Below are 22,949 nucleotides of genomic sequence, written 5' to 3'. Positions count from 1 at the left end.
CATGGTAGCGTAGCCAACATTATACTGTACTCTATATTCGTATATAGTATTATACAAACGTCAACATAACGAATATGCATCTTTTCCATGGATCTTTTAAAATGTTATGCCTTAATTCACTGTATCCAATAATATTGTGTATATTCTTATATTGCTTTTGTATTATAAATTGCGATCATAGCGATCATCAATATTTTGGTTTGGAAATGTTTACGCGGTGTTTATTTCGCTGCATTTAACTCAGTTCAGAGCGCTTTTCTTGCTTCTAGTTAGTGTAAATAAATCTCTAGTCTAAATACTTTATTTATAAGGGGCAAGGTTGTGTTTCATTATACAAAGTGTTTTTAAGTCGAACTATAACTAAAAATACGTCTCGTGAAATTAATTTATCTATTATTTTTGTTAACAGATGACAACTGACGATGGCCGTTTGGGGTTGTTTGTTTTGTGTAAAAAAATTCAAGATTTCCTTTGCTATTTTCACTTGATTTCATCATAATACGAGCTTTACGTATTTATCGTTTATCACCGTAAAAATAACAGTAGTGTTCTTTCATGCCCAGTAGTTTTGATTAAAATACTTTCTCTCCCATTTTAATTATGATGGAGTTTCATCCATGTTGCCGATGCACGATAATTTACAGTACAGTATAGTCATTAGCAGCTTGAACATTGTTTTCTCAGCTTCAGCTACAACTTGCAGCTTAAATTTAGCAGTATATTTCCTTGACGATCTTCTATCCATACCAAAGAAGGGTATAATGTAAAAATACATCAGTCCTATTCTACTTATCATTCGTGCCATAACCTACTGTAATTGTTTATTACCATACGATGGTTGAAATACAGGTAAACGGCTGTTATTATCCGATTTGATTATAAGCAAAACAACAGTTTCTTGGTGGGTTGTTTATGGCTGTACACATTTACACAAGAGTACAACGTTCCTAACAATACTTTCATCATTCTCTTTTACTTTTTTAACTAGAAGATGGGATAAAGAGATAGAGGAAAAGTTGTCTATTGTACTGTAATTTGGTCTCTCTCACTGCCTGATTACGCTGCTGCCTGCGCCCGCGTGAAATTTAAAAATATTTTATAAATAATACTGTCATATCAGTATTAATTGCTTACCCCACTGCAAAATCGAATTATCGTAACTCAAGCTTTACCTGAGTATTTTAATAGTTTTATCACAAAAAGTGCATTTAGTCATGAAAATGAGATGAAAATCCAGTATTTAATGAATATTTATCAGTGAAAAATACAGCGAATGGGCAAATTTTCCGCAAATAATGGGTAGATATGTTCCACAGAGAAACCCGTGAATACGTGAGTCCGCGAATCGTGAGACCACGAATATGGGGGGTTTACTGTACACCTATCATTGCCCTGAAGCAGAAGCACTTGGTCTTCTTCACTGAAAAAATACAATTTTCTCCTTGTCAAGTTACCATCCTCTATGGAATGAAAACCTTACTAGCAGTGTTTTCTCCTATGGAAACAAAGTTCCCCAAAGGCAAATTGATCTGAAAGAGACAATGAAAACGAATACTGTGAAAAAGAGAGAGATGGACCAATCCTTCAACATCTTGGAAAGAAAGTCTGAGAAATGAGCATCAACAATTCTTGCAAGTCAAACACATTTAAAGAACTAAATGGTTGCTTAAACTGTAAGTAAAACCACCAATGCACAGTGCCTCATGATATCTAGGATGATTTTGCAAACATGGCCTAAATTATAGCTATCAGTTTGTTTGGAAACATGTGTAAAAATTTGATAGGTTGTTCTTTAAGAGCAGAGTATAATTTCTTGCTCTTAAAAAATGACTTAATTTGTACTTTATGTGAAAATGGATACACTTAGCAATGACAATTACAAACTTCATGAATTCCGTATCACTGACAGAGACCTGCTTTAAGTAAACCTTTATTTGTCTTTCAATACATAACAAAAATAAGAGTTCATGTCTTACTTATATGACTAACATTGTGTTCTGCCTAGTCTGACTAATCAGAACTTGGGTTGATACCAGTCTTACAATGATATAAAAAATCTCTTACATTTCTGCATTTTTGTTGGCTTTTATCAACCAAGTACAAAAAATCCTTCAAGGTTACCAGTGTTGTTATCTATTTTAAATTTTCAGTATCACCAGGTACAGGAAAGGTTCAGAGGAAGTGGACCCCCTGCCAGTGCAATGCTAGCTTCAACTAACAATGACAGAAGATGAATAGTAGAGTAAATACTATAAAAATTCTTGAAAAAATCTTTTGTCAAATTCATTATGTAAGATTTTCCAGCTTTCTCTTCTTAGATCCTTGTCTTTCTGCATTTGTGAAAGATGTGCTTTGAGTTTTATCATCAGTGAGAGGCACTTCATCTTCGATCAGGTCACGAATTCCTCCAGCTGTCACCTGAGAATAATCCTGATTATTATTTTCCATATCTGAATTCAGATAAAAAATAACTCATTACTATAAATATGTCAACAAGGGCTGAAACTAACGTTTCTAAGGTAAAATTAGCACTGGAAAACATACATCACCACATCTCTGCATTAAAATGATTTTCAACTTCTTAGCCACTGGAAGACTGCACAGAAGTCCTCCTAAGATCACACCAGAACAATTAGTATCACCTCAGTGTGGTTGGAGGATCTAAATTTCAACAGCATTTATCAGACTCCATGAAAGAAGGGCATATTCATCAATGCTGTCCCAACTGCAAAGCATACTGCCTACCTTCCAGGCAGCTGAAGCTGACTGCAATGATGCATCACCCTCCTATCATGAACCTGGGACAACCTCGACTTCACTGGCCTCCACTCAGATGAAGTCCACAAACAGTTGATACAGAGGTTCTGATCAAGTTCATCACTGCTTTCTGGGCTTGGTTGTTGTGGTGTTGACTGCAAAAACTATAACAACTTTTCCTGTATGGATGCCACAAATAACTAGAAAACCAGGAAAAAGTGAACCCATTCCAGCAAGTAGATGTGCTGCCTTCTGCCCACTTCTGACCAGGTCCCTGTCATTTGTTCACCAAGTTGGAAGTTCCTTCATCCTGTGTAGATGCAACTGTGAGAAGATACAGCTCCACAGCTTTCAGGATAAAGGGAATGCCTAACTTCAGTTCCCTGGGTCTTGACAGTACTAAGGATCTAATGGTCCTATTTCTGAAATGATGACAAAGTTGATCAGCATGTGGGAGAGCTACAGCTGACCAACACATCGAAGGTTACAACTGCAGGGGCTTCCAGCTGAAAAGGTCCTGTGGTATAAGTTTCTCCAAAGAAGACAGGTACCCTTTTGGCTGAAGGACTCAATGATGCTGATATTCCTGGACCACTCAAAGGAGCCATAAGAGCAACTTTGTGGACAGAATTAAGACAGATTTCATCCAGAAGTGCAGGCCTAGATATTAGCATAATCTTCCAAGACAAACCTAGTCTGGGCAAAACCCTGCTGCTATCATCGCTAGAACCAATCAGCTGTCTGGGTATCTGCTCAGCCTTATGCATCTAAGCTTCAATTAGTGACAGTCCAGTTGAGGCTGCAGCCACTGTCCATGTCATTAGATTACCTTCTCTCAAATGTAATGAAAGAACTTCCTTATATTGCTTGTATTTGAATTAAAAAGTAAGCATCCTAATGTTCACAGCTACCATAAGAATTTCCCTCCTGATGGACTGCCTCATTTACTTCTTTGCTTCCATACTAAAGATGTGGGGAGAGGACTTTTGCAAGAATTCATTCAGCATGCTGATACTGATTAGGTGAAAGATTTCTACAAATTTTTAATCCAAAAGCTAGATACCTGATTGAGGAATCAGGTCCCCTCCTCCGATGAAGGACAAACATTGTATATGACTGATGTCCCCTACCCATTTCACCTCTGACCAGGTTCCTGTAACCTGCTGACCAAGATGGAAGCTCTTTCACTGTGTGTCAATGCAACTGTGATGAGAATTAGTCCTAAAGCTACGATCAAAGGAGCTCTGACTGTAAGGTGCCTTGGGTTTCGCCACCACTATAGACCTAACAGCTCTATTTCTGAAGCAATGAAAGGGTAAGCACCTGGGAGAGCTGCAGCCAACCAACCCCTTGGAAGATGCACACACACAGGTTTCATTTTTAACATCTGTCTACTTACACTATTGTATGTTCTTGTTAGTTCACTTGATGAGAAACAATGTGGTAGCATACACGCTGAAGTGACAATATCACGAATGAATCATAATGCACATTGAAAGTATAGAAAGTCATCAAAATTCAAAATTCATACCTAATGTGTATTGCCATTGGGCTTTCGTAACTTCAAATATTGGAAATCTCCAACCAAAGTGTTTGATATTTTAACTGACAGTATAGAGTAACAACTGCATATATATAACAGCTGAATACCACCAGCACTGAAAGCTGGGTTCAAAAGAGATTAGCTTTGGCTAGAAGGTAACCTTAAGTACATACTATCTCCTTTCTTCTTACCCTTGAATTTTATATTCCACACTTAAGTTATTAATCATAGAATGTCTAACTAATTGTCTGTGCATTGTAATGAAGATTTTAATCTGCCATAGTGTGCCTTACAAGATGACTGATTTGACTTGGACATATTTACTATTGTTCTACAATGGAGCAGGTTACATACTTATTTTACACTGTACATCCTATCTGTCTGACCTTATGTAAGTAGACTGGTCAGGGCTACTTCTCCATCATACACTTTGATCAGTTTTTCCACACAACTGACATCTTTTACTTGTATACCTATTCTGAAAAAAGTGTTGTTGTCCTTCCATTCCCTTTTCTATATATATGGAAATGACAACATAATTTCCTGTAATAGAGGAACTATTTATTTGCAACAAAGAATAGTAAAGACATTTACCTGAAACTTGGCTGCTAAATTACTTCCATGAGGAGACTTGATTAATCTGGCTACACGTATTCCACTTTCCCAGTTAAATTTAATTTTGATATCAAAACAATGACTCCACGCCTCAGTGGATTTTCCAGTGGAATTTTCTGTCACATTGCCCTCCAACTCATTTGACAGTAACTGCTTCGATGTGTAATTCCTGGATTCATAGGATTCTGTGGTACCATGTCCTTTGTCTTCAGTCAAATGGTTGACAAAAAGCACCTGAAAAAATAAGAACAAAAATTTATCTTCACGGACAATTATAACCTACAAGAACCAAAATGTTAGTATAATTTGCTTTTTTCCAGGTGAGTTCTTTTTTATCTCTGCTTTTAACAGGAGTTACATTAGAGGGTAATGCTTGACCTCAGATTTGTTTATCAATGGTTATTTGGCAGTTGGTCTGGCTGTATTATCTCTTTGATGAGCAGATTCTACAGTTGTTTCCATATCTGCCTTCCAGTTCCCTTTTGACAAGTTCATGGTATTGTTTGGCTTATGATGCTTGCATTCAGAATCATATACTCCTTTATGGAAAGGCTCTTTTAAATTGTAAAGAGGACTCACTTCAGTTAATGAAAGTACTAATATCTTGAAGGCAAATGACAATCACCTAATTCTCCAAGCTACACCTAATAGATCTTTTGTGTTTCTAATATCTAGCGATAAGTAATGTCCAGTTTTTTCTTTAGTGATTACCACATGGTACTTTGTAAGCCCTAACTCAATTTCTTTTGTTTTGGAATACATTAACAAGAGCTAAAATTTCTTTTGTAATTATCTGAATGGCTTCAAAAATACATTTTAATGACTTTGTTCTTTGATAAATTCAATAGGGTAGAGTACATGGCCCTTATCTGCTCTTTATATCTCAGGTCTCATCTGATATCCAAGGTTTTCATCTTGTTACTCCACATCTGAGTACTTCTTTTCCAACGAAATGATAAATTTTCATGAAGCTTGTCCAGTCTTCATTGATTGCCTGCACATCTTAGTTATGGTTTCTGCAACAGCAAATCAATTTTGACTTTCAACTGCAAATGTTCTTCAGCATTCATTAAAGAAGCTTTATTATAATGAATCACAATACTCTCTAAAATTTCTTGTCTGGTACTTGTAATCACAGCTTTGGTGTTGTAAGGACAGGTTGGTGATCACCACCTAAATCTGCTCCTCTATAGCATTCACCTGCGTTCTTTTTCTCTCTAGATTGATGGATGCCATCTGTTCACGAAATTAATTATAGCACAAAAAATGATAAACTGTACCCCATTTTCATTTGCAGTCTCTCCCAGACCTTCCTTACCCTTTATATCTTCCATACCTACACTGTTTCTACCAACTTTTGCATTTATATTACCAACAATAATTCTCAAAATCTTTTTATCATTTCATCTCTGGCATTTTGCAGCTCTTCAGAGAGTTCACTTGTTGGTGTGTAGTAAATTATAATATTTTAGACTGCACTGTTTTTATCTAAATCTTGCAAGCAATACTCTACTGCTCACTGCTCTACAATCAGACTGTATCTTTCCTACACTGGTGTTAAGACAGTGCCTACTCCTCTACCAATTCAATCTGTTCTTCCTGAATAAATACACAAATTGTCCCCTTTAAATCTCTCTCTTCCCATTCCTTTGCACTAGATTTCACAAACAGCTAAGATAACCATCCACATATCTTGAAATCTTTTCCTATTTGTTGTATCTTGTGAACATGATTTAGTTCTTATATTCCAATTTCCGATTTTCAATGTATCCTTTATAAATCCAGAGATTCTTAGCACCACAATATGCCAAGGACTGGGCCATTTCTAGATTTTGCTTATCCATTTACGTGGCAGACTCCATGGAAAATTAATTTGTTAAATACATCAATTCTCCATCAATGACGCCAATAACAGCCAATTCCCAAATGCTCACCCTCTACCCTACCCAAAATAGGTGGCAGCAACACAAAAAGAAAGGCACAAGGGCAAGCCTAATCCTCGTGTCAGGACCAAAAAAAATTACAGGAATACAATAATTCCCATTCTAATCATGATGGTTAAAAATCCAGGTAGAATGCTAGGATTCCTGCCCCAAACAGCAACTCACACCTGGAATCCCACTGACTGATCTATGATAGAACTTCATAATCAAAATACTGTATTCAGTATACTGAATACAGTATTTGGTTTTAACAACACCAATCAGGTCAAAACATTTTTGGATGGTTGCATTACCGACAATTAGGTTCAAGCGTAAACTAAACCAAGCCATGGTTCCTTTGCCTAATCATCAAGCAGCAAATTTCCCAAAAGTCTAAGAAATCCATATGATTTAAGTCAAAGAAATATAAATGTAAGACTTTTGGAATCAAACTTGCAAATAAAAATAAATCCCTGGTGTCCAAGGGCCTACTCACAAGATAGGTGGTCGTGTATATATCAAGATCTTTCAGCACAATCTACATATACTTGAATCACTATATGCTAAATATTTAACTACAAATAGAGGATTGGCATTTATTTCCAGGAACAGCAACTACAAATATCTATTCCTGGTATCATTGTTGTCATACTCTACTGGAGCAATAAAAATACAAAGAAAAGTCACCAATACCTGCAGCATACAACTAACAAAGAAAAGACTTACTTCTACTCAGCATAGGTCATACTTACTGCTAAATCATAGGCGACTGCAAGGCCTGTGAGTTCTTGTGCTGCATGACACTGGAGCTGCCGATGCATCCTATGGTCAAGATAATCCTGTACTACAGGTATTGCTATCGAATCAACAATAATGAGTTTGATCCTCTGATTCTCTCCCTGAAGGACTGGAACATACTTAATGGTTGCCATAACTTCAAACAAGGAGTGGCACCTATAATTAAAAATGCATGAATAGACATTAATTATAATCATATCTTACTCTCTGTCAAAAAGTCATGTCACCTGTATTTAATGAGTCAGAACTGGGAAAAAACTACATCATAAAATGAGTACATATGACTATGTAGTACACATAATATATTCATATGCAGATTTCCAATGGTAATTCATGTCCAACTTATTATGTTGTTTCCTAGAGGGGTAATGAGATACAAAAGATATTTAACATGCATTAAAACAAATCTTTTAAATGTTTTCCAACTCTAGCCTCATTCTAAATGAATATATTCAACCTAGTAGTAGTTAGCAAGGAAGATTGTGTTGCATTTTCTATTCCCTTTATGGTTAGCACTCAAAAATTATGTGTTTTCATGATCTGCCATTTTATTAACTACTGCAATAAATGTTTGCATTTTTCATTAATCTTGTACCAACATCTTACTCTATTTATGCATAACACTTGATACATCAAGGTGAGCCATTAGATGGAATTATGTTTGAAAAAGTGGTTCTTCCTGTTGAGTATTGTGCTCATGACTGGAAGTCCCTATTTACTTGTCATTAAATATCATTACTCAATTTTGGCAAGCTGAAGCTACAAGGTGGCTTCAATGGGTAAAGTCAGCAAGAGGGCATTCCTAATTAAGCAACACATTTGTACATATTTTAAGTGTGGAGCCTTGTAATGATTCACAAACATTCTGACTGATTGGAGGCTAAATGAAAAGTTGTAGGACAGGGTCTAGTAATGATTCACAACATTGAGTGATTGGAGGCTAAATGAAAAGTTGTAGGACAGGGCCTCGTAATAACTGACAACATTCTGACTGATTGAAGGCTAACTGAAAAGTTGTAGGACAGGGCCTTGTAATGATTGACAACATTCTGACTGATTGGAGGCTAATTGAAAAGTTGTAAGACAGGGCCTTATACTGATTCACAACATTCTAACTGATTGGAGGCTAAATAAAAAGTTATAGACAGGGCCTTGTAACGATTCACAAATATTCTCACTGATTGGAGGCTAAATGAAAAGTTGTTCATTGAAACACAAGAGCTTGAAACACAAGAACCTCTTTGAATTTGTATCTTGTTTTACAATAAGCCTCTGAGTATTGCTAGGTAATCTCCAAGTATACAGGTTCAGTGCCTGACAGCTTTGATGGACCCTCCTGAAGCACAACACCCTCAGAAGGCTGGGTCAAGTTACCAGTTTCCTCAAAATGTCCAATAACAGAAGCAGAAGATCAAAGAACCATAAGAGTACCATCTTCAGTGTATCGTGAACACTGTACTTTAGACAGTGTTAAAGATTCTTTGCTATATCCTTTCAGCCATAAATTGCATTTATTTCTGTTTTTTTACGTTTTACATCTACACTCCAGTCTCTTCCCACCTAGCTGCTCATCAATTATTTGCATCAATAACTCCCAATTATGAACAAATCCTTCAGGTGAACCCCAAGAGGGTCTATAAATGTCAGTGACCAGATTGAAACAGCTTATAATAATAATCCTGCTATGGCCAGCAGGGTACAATTAAGACCTCTGATGTCAACAGTTTCTTGAGTAATGGTCTCTTGTATTCATACCTGTGCTTCAGGATCCAGATATGGTGAGCAATACACTGACCACTTGTTGTTGAGCAACATTAAAAACATGTTAATTAAAGCTGCTGTTTACACACCTTGAGATACAATGAGCTTTTCAATGGTATTATCAGGTTACTCCTAATAATTGTATTGATGTATAGTAAATCTACATCACAGGGGGATTCCTACCTGGGGAGACACTTCTCTTGGACTGGTAATCAGGGGATATTGGGGGTTGACCCAAAGACTTGGTATTACGCACTGCTCTCTGTTAGAAGGGGATTAAGAGTCTTGAGTGTCTTCATCAAAAGCAGCTGACTTTTCTGAGTGTTGCCTCTAACCTTCAACATTAACATTATCAAGATCTCAAACAGTACATCGAATATTATATGTCAAAGTCTTTATCATAGCTTGTTGTCAAATGATAGCTCTTTCACTGACGTCTTATGTAATGAAGGCTAAGATAGCTGAAAATTCTGATCCACACTTATACTTCTGCATATTAAAACTCATCATTTTACCATATGGAGATATTCTAGCCACTGTCAAAGTATGTTAGAGTTGTCTGGATTCTACCGGAATGAGGCTGCTGTTTTCCTTCCCTCAGTAGCAATGCTGATGAAAGGCAATGTTAGCAATCCCTACATCCATCCTTATACAGACTCCTAGACCTCCTTATGAGACAGATGCTCTACGTCTCTGGCTATGAGGATATGGAACAAACAAGTGGTCCTCTGTTGCACTGTCTACCCACAATGAGTGACAATTACAATCTCATCTCCCCAACTGCTCAACATGAAGAGGTTTTCCAACAAAAATGCTGCGTTACTGCCAAACAGGTGGTACTAATATCAAGTTTCTCTACACCCATTTCTGTCACACTAACAAAACAAGGATAGTTCATACGACCAAATGACGCTCTGAAATCTGATTGAAAGCCATAGCACTTTACTCTTTTCTGAGCCTCAAGATTAGTAGTCTGACACCCAGAGGGACAATAATAATCAACATACATAACCTAATCTGCAATTTGAAGAGCATTAATCATGAAGTCTCATATAGTTCCAAAGAAGTGTATTTCATATTATCATTACTATAACTACTGTAGTATACTCATGATGGACAAGGCGAAAAGACCATTAGATTGTTAAACTTCTGCAGAATCAAACGTTCCTACAATGGAAAAAGACAAAATGGCAAAACACATGCAAGAGAAAATAGTACGTTGTAAGTAAAATATAAATGATAAAAAAATTAACAAAAACGAATACATAATTATGAAAAACAGGATTCGCAATTAGAACTTCAAGTTTATATAACCATACGGTACCTGATAAACATGATTAAACAGTGAATTAATGTTTCAATTTTACATATTGTAAATTTCGAGAGCAAAAAATAAATCAAGTTACATAAAGTCCTATGATACACAAGTACAGTATTTTGATTAGTTAAAATTCTCACACAAAAAACCTAGACCAGAATATTCCTCAATAAGTATATAAAAAATTTGTTTACCTAAAATAATGGACACGACTCAGAACTGACTCAGCAGTGAAGTTAACTGCATCACTGTCAAGCAAATTCACAGTTTTCAAGTGCTGGATGGCATGCACAGCAACTTCTGAAAATAAATAAAATCATGTAGCATTCTACTTTTTACCATCATAAATCACACAAACAATAGCATCTAAGAATCATGCACTTAACCAACATATCATGGAATTTATTTACACTCAAGTACTGTGCAGTAACCTCTCACAACTCAAGAGTCAATTCAGGAGTGGAGTTTCATGTTACTGGCATTCTGTATTATGTCTTTGTTAAGCCTACAATGGAGGTATAGTATACTTTTGTCATTCAGGCAACATATATGCTCCATAAGAATCTGCTGTAGTTGGACTTCAGGAATTAATAAATATTATACCACTTACATGATGGTATAAATTTACGAGAAAAAACCATTTCCTTATTAGAACCTTTACTTAAAGGACCATGGTAAGGGCTAATTATAAAACATGAGTTTGTGTTGAAACCAAGTAAAACGAATAAACAACTGAAATAACGAATTTTTTTACCAAAGCTTTTATGCTCAACTTGTTTCATTCCATTCTTTTCAAATCTAATTAGTTCTTCAAATTTTTTTGTTAATAGAGCCAATGGAATCCTTATAATTACCTTTCAGCCTTCGAGCTGAGAAGCTTCCCTCAGTGTCTATATAAACAACTTCACCATCCACACCCGAGATGCTGGTTGGTAGCTGAGCTGCAATGCAAACCTGAAGGCTGTAAATTATATTCCATTACAAAAGGAATTTCCTTTATAAGAGAATCTGATCTATTAGGAATTAGTATCTCATGGTTTTGCTGTAAATAACAAAAATGTTACAATATGTATTACTAAACAATTCAGATAGTCCCCAGGTAGCTAGCAAGTGGGCAAGAGAAGGGAAACTTTATGGTTAAACCTTGCCCTCAGTTCTTGGTCCAATCTTAATGGACTGACAACCCTTAAGGCGTTAAAGGTGTGGTGTATACTCAGGTGGGTCTCTCAGGCAGCTGCCTTTTAAGGGTGGCAATATTGCTCTTCCCCTTGTAGAGGGCCCACGGACAAAGGGAACCTATTGTGGATGAATTTGACATTTTTAATGTTATAAAAATGAATCCTCAATCTTCAGCCTCTGGTGGTCCTAACCTCTCACTTTTGATTCTTCCAGTCAAGTAAAAAGTAAAAAAAAAAATTTAGAAATTACATTAAAACTCTGAGATAAAAACAAAGAGAAAAATTAAATTAAAGCAGATCTAATCTTGAACCATTTTTATTCTTGTTTGAAAATGAGAATTAATCTATTCAAAGTTCTTACTAATAGGAAGTAAACACCAAATATCATCACTAGAACTTACAAACTACCTGTTAAATAGCCGTTAAACAGCTTAAGTGACTGTCTACAAATGAAAAACAAAACATGACTGCCCAAAAAAACTAGTAAAATCTGTCTTGGAATAAGCTTGAAATAAAAATCTATAGAAAATTAAAAAGTTAAAGTAACAAAGCATGACATAATGAACAGTGTACAGGGACCAATCACATTAGGTGATATTGAAGAAGAATCAACTAAAACAATACTTTATGAGGTTTCCTTATATATACAAAAATGTGCAAACTGTGAAAACTATAACAAGAAAAAAAAAAAAATTTGGAGGACAAGACCTTCCGCTGAAAATGAAAAATGTGGGTCAGGATAAAGAAGTAAGACCATTTGTACCTAACCCTTACAAAGCAAAAATTATAGGAGAGATGGACACAAAGAAAATATAAACAAAATGCCATAGCAACTCCAGATGTGCATAATGTAGATCAAATGATAAAACAAAAATAGCTCTAAAGTTTGAATGTCTATAAGAGAAGCTAAACTGGAACTGAAAGTAAGATTCAGCAAAAAACCTAAACTAAAACCCATAAAATTCACCAAAATAAAGATAATCACATAACAAATAAAACACATCAAACAAACAATATACAAAACGAGAAATATCAGAAAGATTATATAAAGAAAATAAAATAAGAGAGAATATAGCATTAAAGACCCAAACCCATACGACGTACTATCACAAATCGAAGTTTCTGAACCTAAAGATAATAGAAGCCTTTTTTTTTTTACCTGGTTTAATGACAAAATGTAACTCCTGATTTTTTGACATTCCAAGAAGCCTTTATGATGGAGGTGAATTCTCATGCTGCTTTGGTATGCACAATAAAGTGGGATGACCTAAAAACTTGCAATTTGTCTTAATCCTTGCATAAAGCTGCTTTGATTGAAGAAGACTCTGAATTCTGCTTGAGCATTTTATGCCAAAATTGTAGGTTATTGTGTGGTACTTCTCAAGTCATGTTAGAAACACAGCAGACTTGAAATTGGTTGAAATTATTTAAAGTGAATTATGCTTTGCACATTTTATTGGTGCTCATTAGGACAATACTCTTACCCATGTCATATAAGCAACATACACAATTTTTGCACATGCTGAAAGGCCAGAAAGCTATTAAAGCTTGAAAGCTACTCAAATAAGCGACAATACTCGACTGAAATCCAGCCATACGACCGAAAATCAGTAAAAAAAAAAGCTGCAGCAAACCCCTGATGTTACTCGAGAGCCAGCAGAAACAGAATGAGGTTTTCTGCTAAGTCGTTTACAGCCAGCAGAAACAGAATGAGGTTTTCTGCTAAGTCATTTCCAGTACTCCCGTTGGTGGGCGGGGCTTGTCACCTACACTAAACTATCGAAGCGCTACCACAATCTTTTAAATAAAGGCTGCTGCGCGGCTTAGAACTACAGTATAGCTATGTAATTACTTGGTAAGTTACTTATATGAAACCTGTCTTTAAGAGCTGTGCATGGGTTTAGTAATAGAAGGGTTTGAATATGTAAGATGAAGAACATAAAACCATACAAGACTTACCACAACTGAGTCTTTCCAATACCAGGGGGGCCTATGACTTCTGTAATAGCACCAACTGGGAGTCCTCCTCCTAGAATATCATCTAAACCCTTACAGAATGTGACAATGTACTTGTCCTCATCCTGGAAATTTGATTCAATTATTAATCTAAAAACATAAGCTTTTCAACAAAAAATAATTTTATAATAAACCAATTTTATAACACTGGAAAAATTACACAGACTGATCAATATATACTGTACTTCAAAATAAATATAGGGAAGGAATGGTGCAGCTATTTAAGTCATTAAATTAATGCCCAATTTGCTAAAGATAACAAGCAAGGCAAGCTTATTGTTGAATACTTATGAGGAAATTAAGTAACATTTCAAAATTAATAAATAAATATTATAAAAAAATATTAAACGCCACATCTACAACATCCATTAGATGAAAATGGTCATTGGAAAACTTGAAGCCAAAACACTATTTTGCCATGAGCACTTGCTAATTATACAAAAACTTAACACTTCAAAAAGTAAGAAAAATATAACAAAAATAATTTCAAAAATAATTAGGAATCTAAAAGACTGAGGTGGTCAACACTCATGAGCAAAAACAGTTAACCTGCACATCAGGCTACCCTGACTTCAATACATCATATGCACAAGATTTACACAGATTAGAGGGGATACTTATTAAATCTACTGCATTTCTCATGTTTTCTTAGGACAAAGATTATGCTTACTTCATACCTCATAGAAAACCTAGTATGGGGGACTGGTTTTGTCTGTAGAATAATCCTATTTAAATACTGAAATATGACAATTTCATAATAAAATAAAGTTTTATATATACTTTCCAAGTAATCGCTTTGCTATTATTTCCACTCGTGCAGGAGCTTACAAATTTAAAAGTCGCTCCAGCGCTTCTACTGTTTTTGTGTTGGCGACAGCCCTGCCCACTACTGGGGAATGATAGGGAACAACCCAGTGAAAGAGCTCAATTCATTTATGCTCTTTATGTCCATGACAGGGGAGGAGGGAGGACTCCGATCATGTACATACTTGGTAAGTACATATAAAAATTTATTATAAAAATGTCATTTTTATATAGGTAACTTACCAAGTAATTACACTGCTGAATCCCACATTGACAAGAGGTGGGATACATGGACACATTCTACTCCAAAACATTCAGTAACGGTAATGAATTTGAAATAGAAAAATTTCACTAACATTGGTACAATGCTTGTTGTTTCCTTCCCTGGTTAGGGAGCTACTGCAGGTGATTACTGCCTCTGGACAGTGCTCTCCTAAACAGTGGCGGCATGGCATAAGAGCCATGGGGTGCCTCTACTTCAAGTGGGGCTTTGCAGCGAAGGAAAGAGTCTGATAGCTTGCAAAGATAAAAGACAGGTGCCCTTGCCCTGGGCACAGTACCATAAAAAACAATGACCGGACAATGCTGTCACCTACACTGAAATTTAAAATACAACCAGACATCCACTAAAAAACTGGTGGGCACTCCAGGTACGTCCTACCCCCGGACTCCCCAGAAACTCAACACCCGTATCAAGGCGAAGAGGTTAAGGATAGGAAGGAATGCTTCCTATGCTTCCTCCCCTAATACCATGCCAGCCACCAATAATGGTCCCAGGGTAATGCAATTATCAAACACTGTTTCAATGTCATGTGAATAATGCAAAGCAAAAATAAACTTATACTTCCAGTAAGTCGTCTGTACGATTGAGGAGAGAGACATTGAGTTTAAAAGCATACGAGGTGGCGAATGCCCTGACGTCGTGTGCTTTGACCTTAAGTACAGCAGAATGTCTTCTCGAATCCCAGCATGTTGGTGCTGATCACAAACTAAGCAGGGGCTTGCTGAAAATCTTATTAGCGTTGTCAAGAGTGCAAGGAAAAACCATGATAATTCAAATGAAAGAAAAATAACAAAATATAACTGAAAACTCAAAAATATACACGGTAATATTTAACAGTACCGAAAGTCTGAGAATCAGTACTTATTCACTCCTTTATTATATTCATTGACATTATTAACTTTTTAACTTTTCTATTTAACATACATCTATATCAGACAAAAACATTTTCAGCTTGCAATATATTTACAGCTATCTATCCCACCTACACTCACAAAGATGAGAGGTCAAGTGTCATCAAAAGATATTTGCAACTCTAAAGCAAAGGATGAGAACTGAATAATACACGGACTACATCCAAAAAGTATCTTCCTCAAAGTTATGAATGAATCTTGACCACTACAGCAGCATTCTTTAAGTTCAGCACCGGCATCTGACCCCACCTTCAGTGGTATAGATCTTTCCTTCAAACCTAAATGTATATTACCCTGAATGAGTAGTCAGTACTTCACAACCATTTCAAATGCTCTTACTTTTTATGCTTTAGTGGACTAAAGATGAGAAAAAGTATGAAAATGGAAAGACATAACACCACAGCCAAATATCTGAAGGTAGCTCAGACCCAATGCACCAGAATTATGACAAACACACTGTTCTTATACAACAATATTTAGCATATCAAACTAAACTGATACATAAAGCAAAGGCTTCAAATACTTGGACAAGCAAAATTATTCCTCATAAAATACAATAGTCATAAACACTACCTGCACTTACATCCAACAACTGTAACACTGTGCGTGGCTTGACATTCAGAGGATCTGAAACTGATCTGATTACTTCAGCACAATCATCAACATCCAATCCTGATGCTGGAAGAAAAAAGTACAGTATATAAATTTGAATATTGTCATAAAATTCAGAGCTAAAATAACCAAATTAGTAAAACAGTCCTCCCTTATCAGAAAATAGTAGCTGAAGCCCTTTGGGGCTCCAAATTTTCTGAGTTGGCCGAAACTTCTTTGAAACATAAATTCATTGGGAATATATGCTTACACAATCTTACTTTGTCCAAACCTAGACATAATCAAGTCTACAAAATTAAAAATTTTCAAGATAATTTGCAGTTTTCCTAGATATACAAACCAGGGTACAGTATTTTATAACAGGAGTATCCTTTGGCAAGAGCTGGTTCAGTTGCTGAAGCTTGTAAAAAGGTTGTTATTGTGTGTACTGTAATGTGTGAGAGAGGGGAAAGCAATCGCCCAACCCGCCCTTCCCTAACCCCTCAGGCTGCATCTCCTCTTTTCTTCTGTCTATAAGGACTAGGACTGTGATGCAGGGACCAAGCATATGCCTGTGGTGATCTTTACCTTCCTCCTCTACCGTTTTAAATCTATTGCACAGGATTTAACCACTGTTCTGAGTGTTATCAGGAGCTGCTACTTTAATTTCTGGAAAGAACTTGAAGGATCTCAACAAGAGCCATACAGTAGGGGCCAGATTCCCGAGTAACAATAAGTATCTTAGAACCGATTATCACTTCTATGCATCCAGTTAAGTGTACCCTCTACTATGCTGATGTCCTGACCCAAAAAACTGCTTGGATAACTGGAAGCTGAACCTCCTTTTGTTTATTAGAGCTGGTCATCAATTTACCAAGTTTGCCACACCAATGGACATTCTTCTTTGTCTTGTTGGACAACAGAAGGCTCAACCAGTTTCCCAGATAAATTACTGACAGTTGTAAGACCTGTGTGATCCTTAACTGCTGCAAGCCCTATTACTTGTGAATATCACAAGTGCTGTGAAAAGATCAAATTCCAAGCCCAGAACACTGGTGGACTGTTCCTTTCCACAGAAACCTTCAATGTTTAATTTGCAAGGGAAACTGGTTTCTTGAAGTAGGCATCTTTCAGGTTTATGATGGCCTTGAGGCTCTCTCTCTCTCTCTCTAATAAAACTTTTGCTCTGAATCCATCTCCATTTTAAAGGAAATCTACCTCATAAACTTGGTGATCATCATGATGATATTCACTTTACAACCTCCCAATGCCTTGAAACAATGATCTTCCCGTAGTCCTAGTGAATTTTACCAAATTCCATAAACTAATGACATTACCCCAAAACAAACCCAGCATAAATAAGTAACGTCACTGCATTGGAACATGGGGACATCCATGGCAGTCAAATGACACTGTCTTATGGAACTAAGATAAAATATGGAGTGCTGGGTATAAAATCTTTGGAGATACTGCTGAACACGAAACTCAAAGACTTAATTATCCGCAAGCTGAAAGTGTATGACCATAGCATCAGGCAAGGAGGGTTTTCTTTCTGACAGTAGAATTCTCACCTAGTGCAGTCTGTGCTTAGCCGAGATGCACCATCTGAGCATTTAGGTGAATGTATTAAAGTTTAGCCTCAAGTATGATAACATGGAAAAATAACATTTTTATGATAAAATGAAGTTTTAAATATATTTACCAGGCAATTACATAATCGGAACCCACCCTCCTCCACACAATGGACATTTGGGCATCAAACAAATCGAAGCTCTTTGCCGAGTTGTACCTATCAGTCCCGAAAGTGGGCGGGACCCTGTCACCTACACTAGCGATGGTAGCGCCACCGCGAAAATTTGAATTCTTAAGACTGCCGTGTGGAAAGCTAGTAGCTCTGTAATTGCTTGGTAAGTCACTTATATAAAATAGCAGTTTACTTATAAAACTAACCAACATTAGCTTTATGAGCTATATAGCATTTGAGTGAAAATGTACTGGGTACTGTACCTGCACTAAGTTCTGTTGGTGTTAAATCTTCAACATCTGCATCATACATAAAGTCTGTTTCCAAAAGCTTTCTAACCACTCGTGAACACAGACCAAAACTACTTAAAAGCTGAGCGGAACTCATCTTGAAATGACCTGCAATATAATTAGAAACTTAATTGGCATAAAACACTAGACTGGCATCCATATTCATCAGTGTCTGCAGTTTTTCAAAATTAATAGTGTAGCATGTGAATGACATGACAAATTGTATAGACTCATTATAACAATGTTTTTCTTTAGTTTTTGTAAAAATATTTCAGGAATAACTGTATACATGATAACTTGTGTCTAACTTGAGACTACCATCAAATAAATGTACTAAAATAAATACTGATTCTTGGACAAAACGAAGAACTTGTATGTGAACAATTTAATACAGCAAATTTTTGCAATCAACTGCATTTTTCCTAAATATACAATGATGTATTTATACAGGAATATCTTCTGGTAACAGTTGGTTTGGTTGCTGAAGGTTTCTAACAAGGGACTTAGGGTGTGCCTGGTGAGTGAAAGGGGGCATTCTTCCCACACTCACCTGGTTGAATCCTCACTATTTTTCTTTTACATGGACAAATGAGTGACTGGTTAGAAGTGGGATTAACTACCCTATACAAATACTTCAGGCATGAATTTCTAAGAAAAATGCAAATTAATCCTTAGATTTACTACTTGTTATAATGAGAATAATGAAAATTTTCTGGTAAAGTTAACTGCTTTTTTCAGATACACAGACCTTCATCTTATATAAGTGTATCTTCATAACATGAGTTTGTTTAGTAACTGAGACTATAAGCAAGGTAGTTAAAGGTCTGCATAAATGCAGGGGGAGCACCAGCCACCCACCTGACTGATCCCTCACTTGTACCCTCTGGTACTGGAAAAAAATGCTGGGTTAGGGGCTTGTACATCTAGGATAAATACAATAAAATATGCCTGAAAAATTGGAGTTTGATCCTACAAAGTATGCAAACCTTGGTTGGGTTGCACGTCCAACTGCAAGGTTGCAATAATGAGAGAATGAGAATGCTGAAAATTGCAAACACTGTCACCATCCTGAAATTTCAGCTTCCTGTTCATGTAGGCTATGTGGGCTGGAGAAATATTCCAGCAACCTCTTTAAAGCCTGTCATATACTGATGTAGAGTATTCGGTATGAACACTTTATTCACGTTAGAATTAGTGGAACATATCAATACTGTTTAAAGTATGGTAAAAACAGCTAACCTTGTATAATTATCATCAATCTCCCAATAATAACTAAACCTAACCCAATCCCACACTGTTATTGGGGAAGGCAGAGGTCCCATCCTTTGGCTGTGACTGATAGCATACTTTTTTATATAAATGACTTGCATCAGATCAGGTCACGAGGCTTCAGGACTTTGGGCTGTCTGAACTATGGGAGACAGGCAGTGGGAAAGACTGTGCACTCTATAATCTCTCTATAGGTCGCACATTTCATGATGCCTTACGTGAGATGCCTACCTGTCCAAGCAGAGCTTGGGTAGCTACACAATGCACACCACAGCCATGACAGGTCCTAATTCTTCATTGGCCGGTCGGAGATTCGAACGCGGGCCCAGCAGAGTGCTAGCCGAGAACGATACCAACCAGTTCAATGAGGAACTACCCCAGGGGCAGGTAGGACCTAGCACCCTTGATGAGGTTAGTTTACAATGCACTCCTACAATTATCTAATTACCGCATTTCACCATCCAAACATTCCGGTGGACACTGTGGTCCACATTACTGTCGTACTTGTCATTTTGGGGGTGCAATGGGTTCCCCAACCTTCATCAAAGGTTTTAAAGGGTTTCATAAGGTTTATACAGCCTACACATTACTAAAAATCAACACTTATTTCATTCTTTAATTGCTAATATGGAAAGCTGGAAGTAGAGCTCTTCAAGAGGATTTCCTAATAGTTTAACCTAACGCAAAAAAAATCGGAACCTGCTAAATAGGCCTAAGGAAATACAGGTAAGCCTGTTTGATGCTGAAATACTTTCAATTAATAAAATACTATCATCACTTATTTGGTAATGCTATAGAATAAATTTTGGGGCTTGTCCAGGTTACAGCACAGCACCCGGTATTATTATACTTTACACCAGTTCTGCAACCCAACTATGAAACCCACATAGGTAGGTAGTGCGCAATGGGAAGAGTTCAAAACACCCCCACCTTTCCATTCGCTAATTAACAGTTTCAGAGATATGACTGATAAATGCTGAGAAGTTACCAATATACGATAGAGCTATACAGTATACCCTTGTTTTCTGTTACTACCTTCCTCACATCGCTCTTTTTTCTGTAAACCCTGTGGCTAGCGCGCACGGCGCAACATTACCGCCTGCCAGATCATATGGGGTTGCCAAGAATCTTTCAAAATGTGGATAAGGTACGACGCACCGTTCTGCCACGCCCAAACTGAAAGCACAAATGTTAAAACTGACTGTTAAAAAAGAAGCGTCACCCACATTGTTGGGTTATGCAGAGGTTGTGACAATCAGAAAGCGATAGATTTGCTGAAGATAATAGCATCAGAAAAGAACAAAAGAAAATAATTAACAGGAAAAAATGTTTTCTTATGCTGGCTGCAGGCTTCCAAACAATGACCTTCGACTTAAAAAAAAAAAAAAAAAAAAAAAAAAAAAAAGTCAAAAACTAAGCATTTCCAAAAACAATACTGGTATGAAACTTGCAAAAACCATCAAAACAAGCAAGAAAATATCATGTGTAGCCTGAGAGGCAGTCCGGGCGTAAAGTATAATTTTACCCAGCACCCTACGAGAGGCAAGTTAAGTGAATCTTAGTTTAGGATGCATCCTTGTTTTAATATTATCTTTGATTTGCAATTCAGCTAGGCATGACCTCTGGAATTAGGCTCAATGGGTGCAATTCTTATGCAGTTTTAATGTTCATTCTTCAGAGATGTAAAGATTATTAACTATATATTGGCAAGATATTCTGAGGTAGGTACAAAATGCAGAAAACGTCATCCATTCCGGGCTATTTAGGCCAGGCTACTAGACTGAGCTATAGTGGGGACTAACTTGGCCTATTAAAATTAAGTATATTTTAGTTTAGCCAGACCACTGGGCTGATTAACAGCTCTCCTAGGGCTGGCCCGAAGGATCAGCCTTATTTTACGTGGCTAAGAACCAACTGGTTACCTAGCAACGGGACCTACAGCTTATTGTGGAATCCGAACCACATTACATCGAGAAATGAATTTCTATCACCAGAAATAAACTCCTCTAATTCTTCATTGGCAAGCCGGAGACTCGAACGCCGGCCCAGCCGAGTGCTAGCAGAGACCTATACCGACCCGCCCAACGAGGAACGTATTAAGAAAGTATGAAGCCTTGTGGGTGATTCCTGGCAGTCGTAGCCCTCTAGATTAGGCCTGATGTAACATAACCAATTACTGGAGGGTGCCTAACTTCAGTCGCCATTAACTTGACCTGTTGCTAGTCGCGATAAGGGCTAGGGAGCCATACAACCTTAAGGATAATAGGCTGTGCGGGCTGGCTTAGCCAACAAGTAGTCCTCTGCAGCGTATGAACCTTGGTTGAAAATTCGTGCAAATGTCGTTTCAGAGGCAAATTACTACTACTAAGGACAAACTTAAATACCTGGTAACATTTAAACAATACAGATGTACGCGACGTTCAATTAAAATGCTGATATGGAAGACAATAACAATTGCCTGGGAGTGGTACAGTATCTCACTTGAGTTACGCGGTCAGACATGTTGTCCTCTTCTCCAGGATCCAGGGAAGGAGTTCTGGACACTTCTGGTCTTCTCCGTTGACGGACACGAGAAGACGAGGTCGTTGCTGCCAGTTATTGAGGTTGTTTGGCATCTTGGTTAGTCATTAATGGTAAAGTCCATCCATTTGTAGGTTACAGTTTACGGTTTCCTTGAATAATATATTTCCAATATTATTGACCAAACCATTTCTCACAGAAGTTTCTCTTAAATGTCTTATTTTTCGCATCTCTTATTTGGTGATACAACCTTTTGAACAATGCAAGTGCCATGAATTCAGAGGTCATTTCCTCACTACAGTATCTTGTTGCACCTCGGCCCAGTTAACCTAATTATAAATGTTCCTTCATAGCTGGTTGGTAAATTTAGATTAAGCTTTCTCAAAGGGGGTGAAATGTTAAGGGGCAGAAGAGGCCTGGTGAAAGCCTGTGGACTCAACAAACCGAGAGTTCTGCATATACTGTAGGCTATACTTCTGCATGAGGTCTTTTACGTATTCCTTTTTTTTATTCTTTATCACAATTAACAGGTGAAAACGCATGATTTGTAATCGGTTCGTGCTCCAATTGTCGAATCCCATAAGGGTGGCCGCGACCCCATTCCATGGGGACTGGTTAGTTATTACCGT

The 22,949-nt window shown here is 37.0% G+C and overlaps 1 protein-coding gene across 4 annotated transcripts; it reads right to left on the bottom strand.

Moving 5' to 3' along the window:
- Positions 1–1,917: 1,917 nt before the first annotated feature.
- LOC136848809 (DNA repair protein RAD51 homolog 3-like) lies at positions 1,918–22,559 on the bottom strand. Of its 4 annotated transcripts, none has more exons than XM_067121472.1 (9): positions 22,282–22,559; positions 18,505–18,639; positions 16,490–16,584; positions 13,852–13,973; positions 11,569–11,675; positions 10,909–11,014; positions 7,590–7,791; positions 4,895–5,149; positions 1,918–2,418 (listed from the first exon to the last, which is right to left on the bottom strand). In XM_067121472.1, the coding sequence occupies exons 2-9, from the start codon at positions 18,626–18,628 to the stop codon at positions 2,287–2,289; spliced, it is 1,143 nt and encodes a 380-aa protein (XP_066977573.1). In that variant the 5' UTR covers positions 18,629–18,639; positions 22,282–22,559; the 3' UTR covers positions 1,918–2,286. The 4 variants fall into 4 exon arrangements, with proteins under 4 accessions (XP_066977573.1, XP_066977571.1, XP_066977572.1 ...); XM_067121470.1 differs by having other exon boundaries at positions 22,185–22,374; XM_067121471.1 differs by having other exon boundaries at positions 10,909–11,011; positions 22,185–22,328.
- Between the last annotated feature and the right edge of the window lie 390 nt (positions 22,560–22,949).

Source organism: Macrobrachium rosenbergii, chromosome 19 (genome assembly GCF_040412425.1).
Source record: "Macrobrachium rosenbergii isolate ZJJX-2024 chromosome 19, ASM4041242v1, whole genome shotgun sequence".
NCBI classification, from domain to species: Eukaryota; Metazoa; Arthropoda; class Malacostraca; order Decapoda; family Palaemonidae; genus Macrobrachium; species Macrobrachium rosenbergii.
The sequence above is the reverse complement of the archived record's forward strand: the minus strand, read 5'-3'. Positions and strand labels throughout refer to the sequence as shown.

Coding starts and splice junctions, on each gene's coding strand:
- LOC136848809 (XM_067121470.1), bottom strand. Junction 13,974..16,489: donor CAGTGTTACAGTTGTTGGAT/GTAAGTGCAGGT, acceptor TCAAATTTCCAG/GATGAGGACAAGTACATTGT. Junction 11,676..13,851: donor ATTGGAAAGACTCAGTTGTG/GTAAGTCTTGTA, acceptor TATAATTTACAG/CCTTCAGGTTTGCATTGCAG.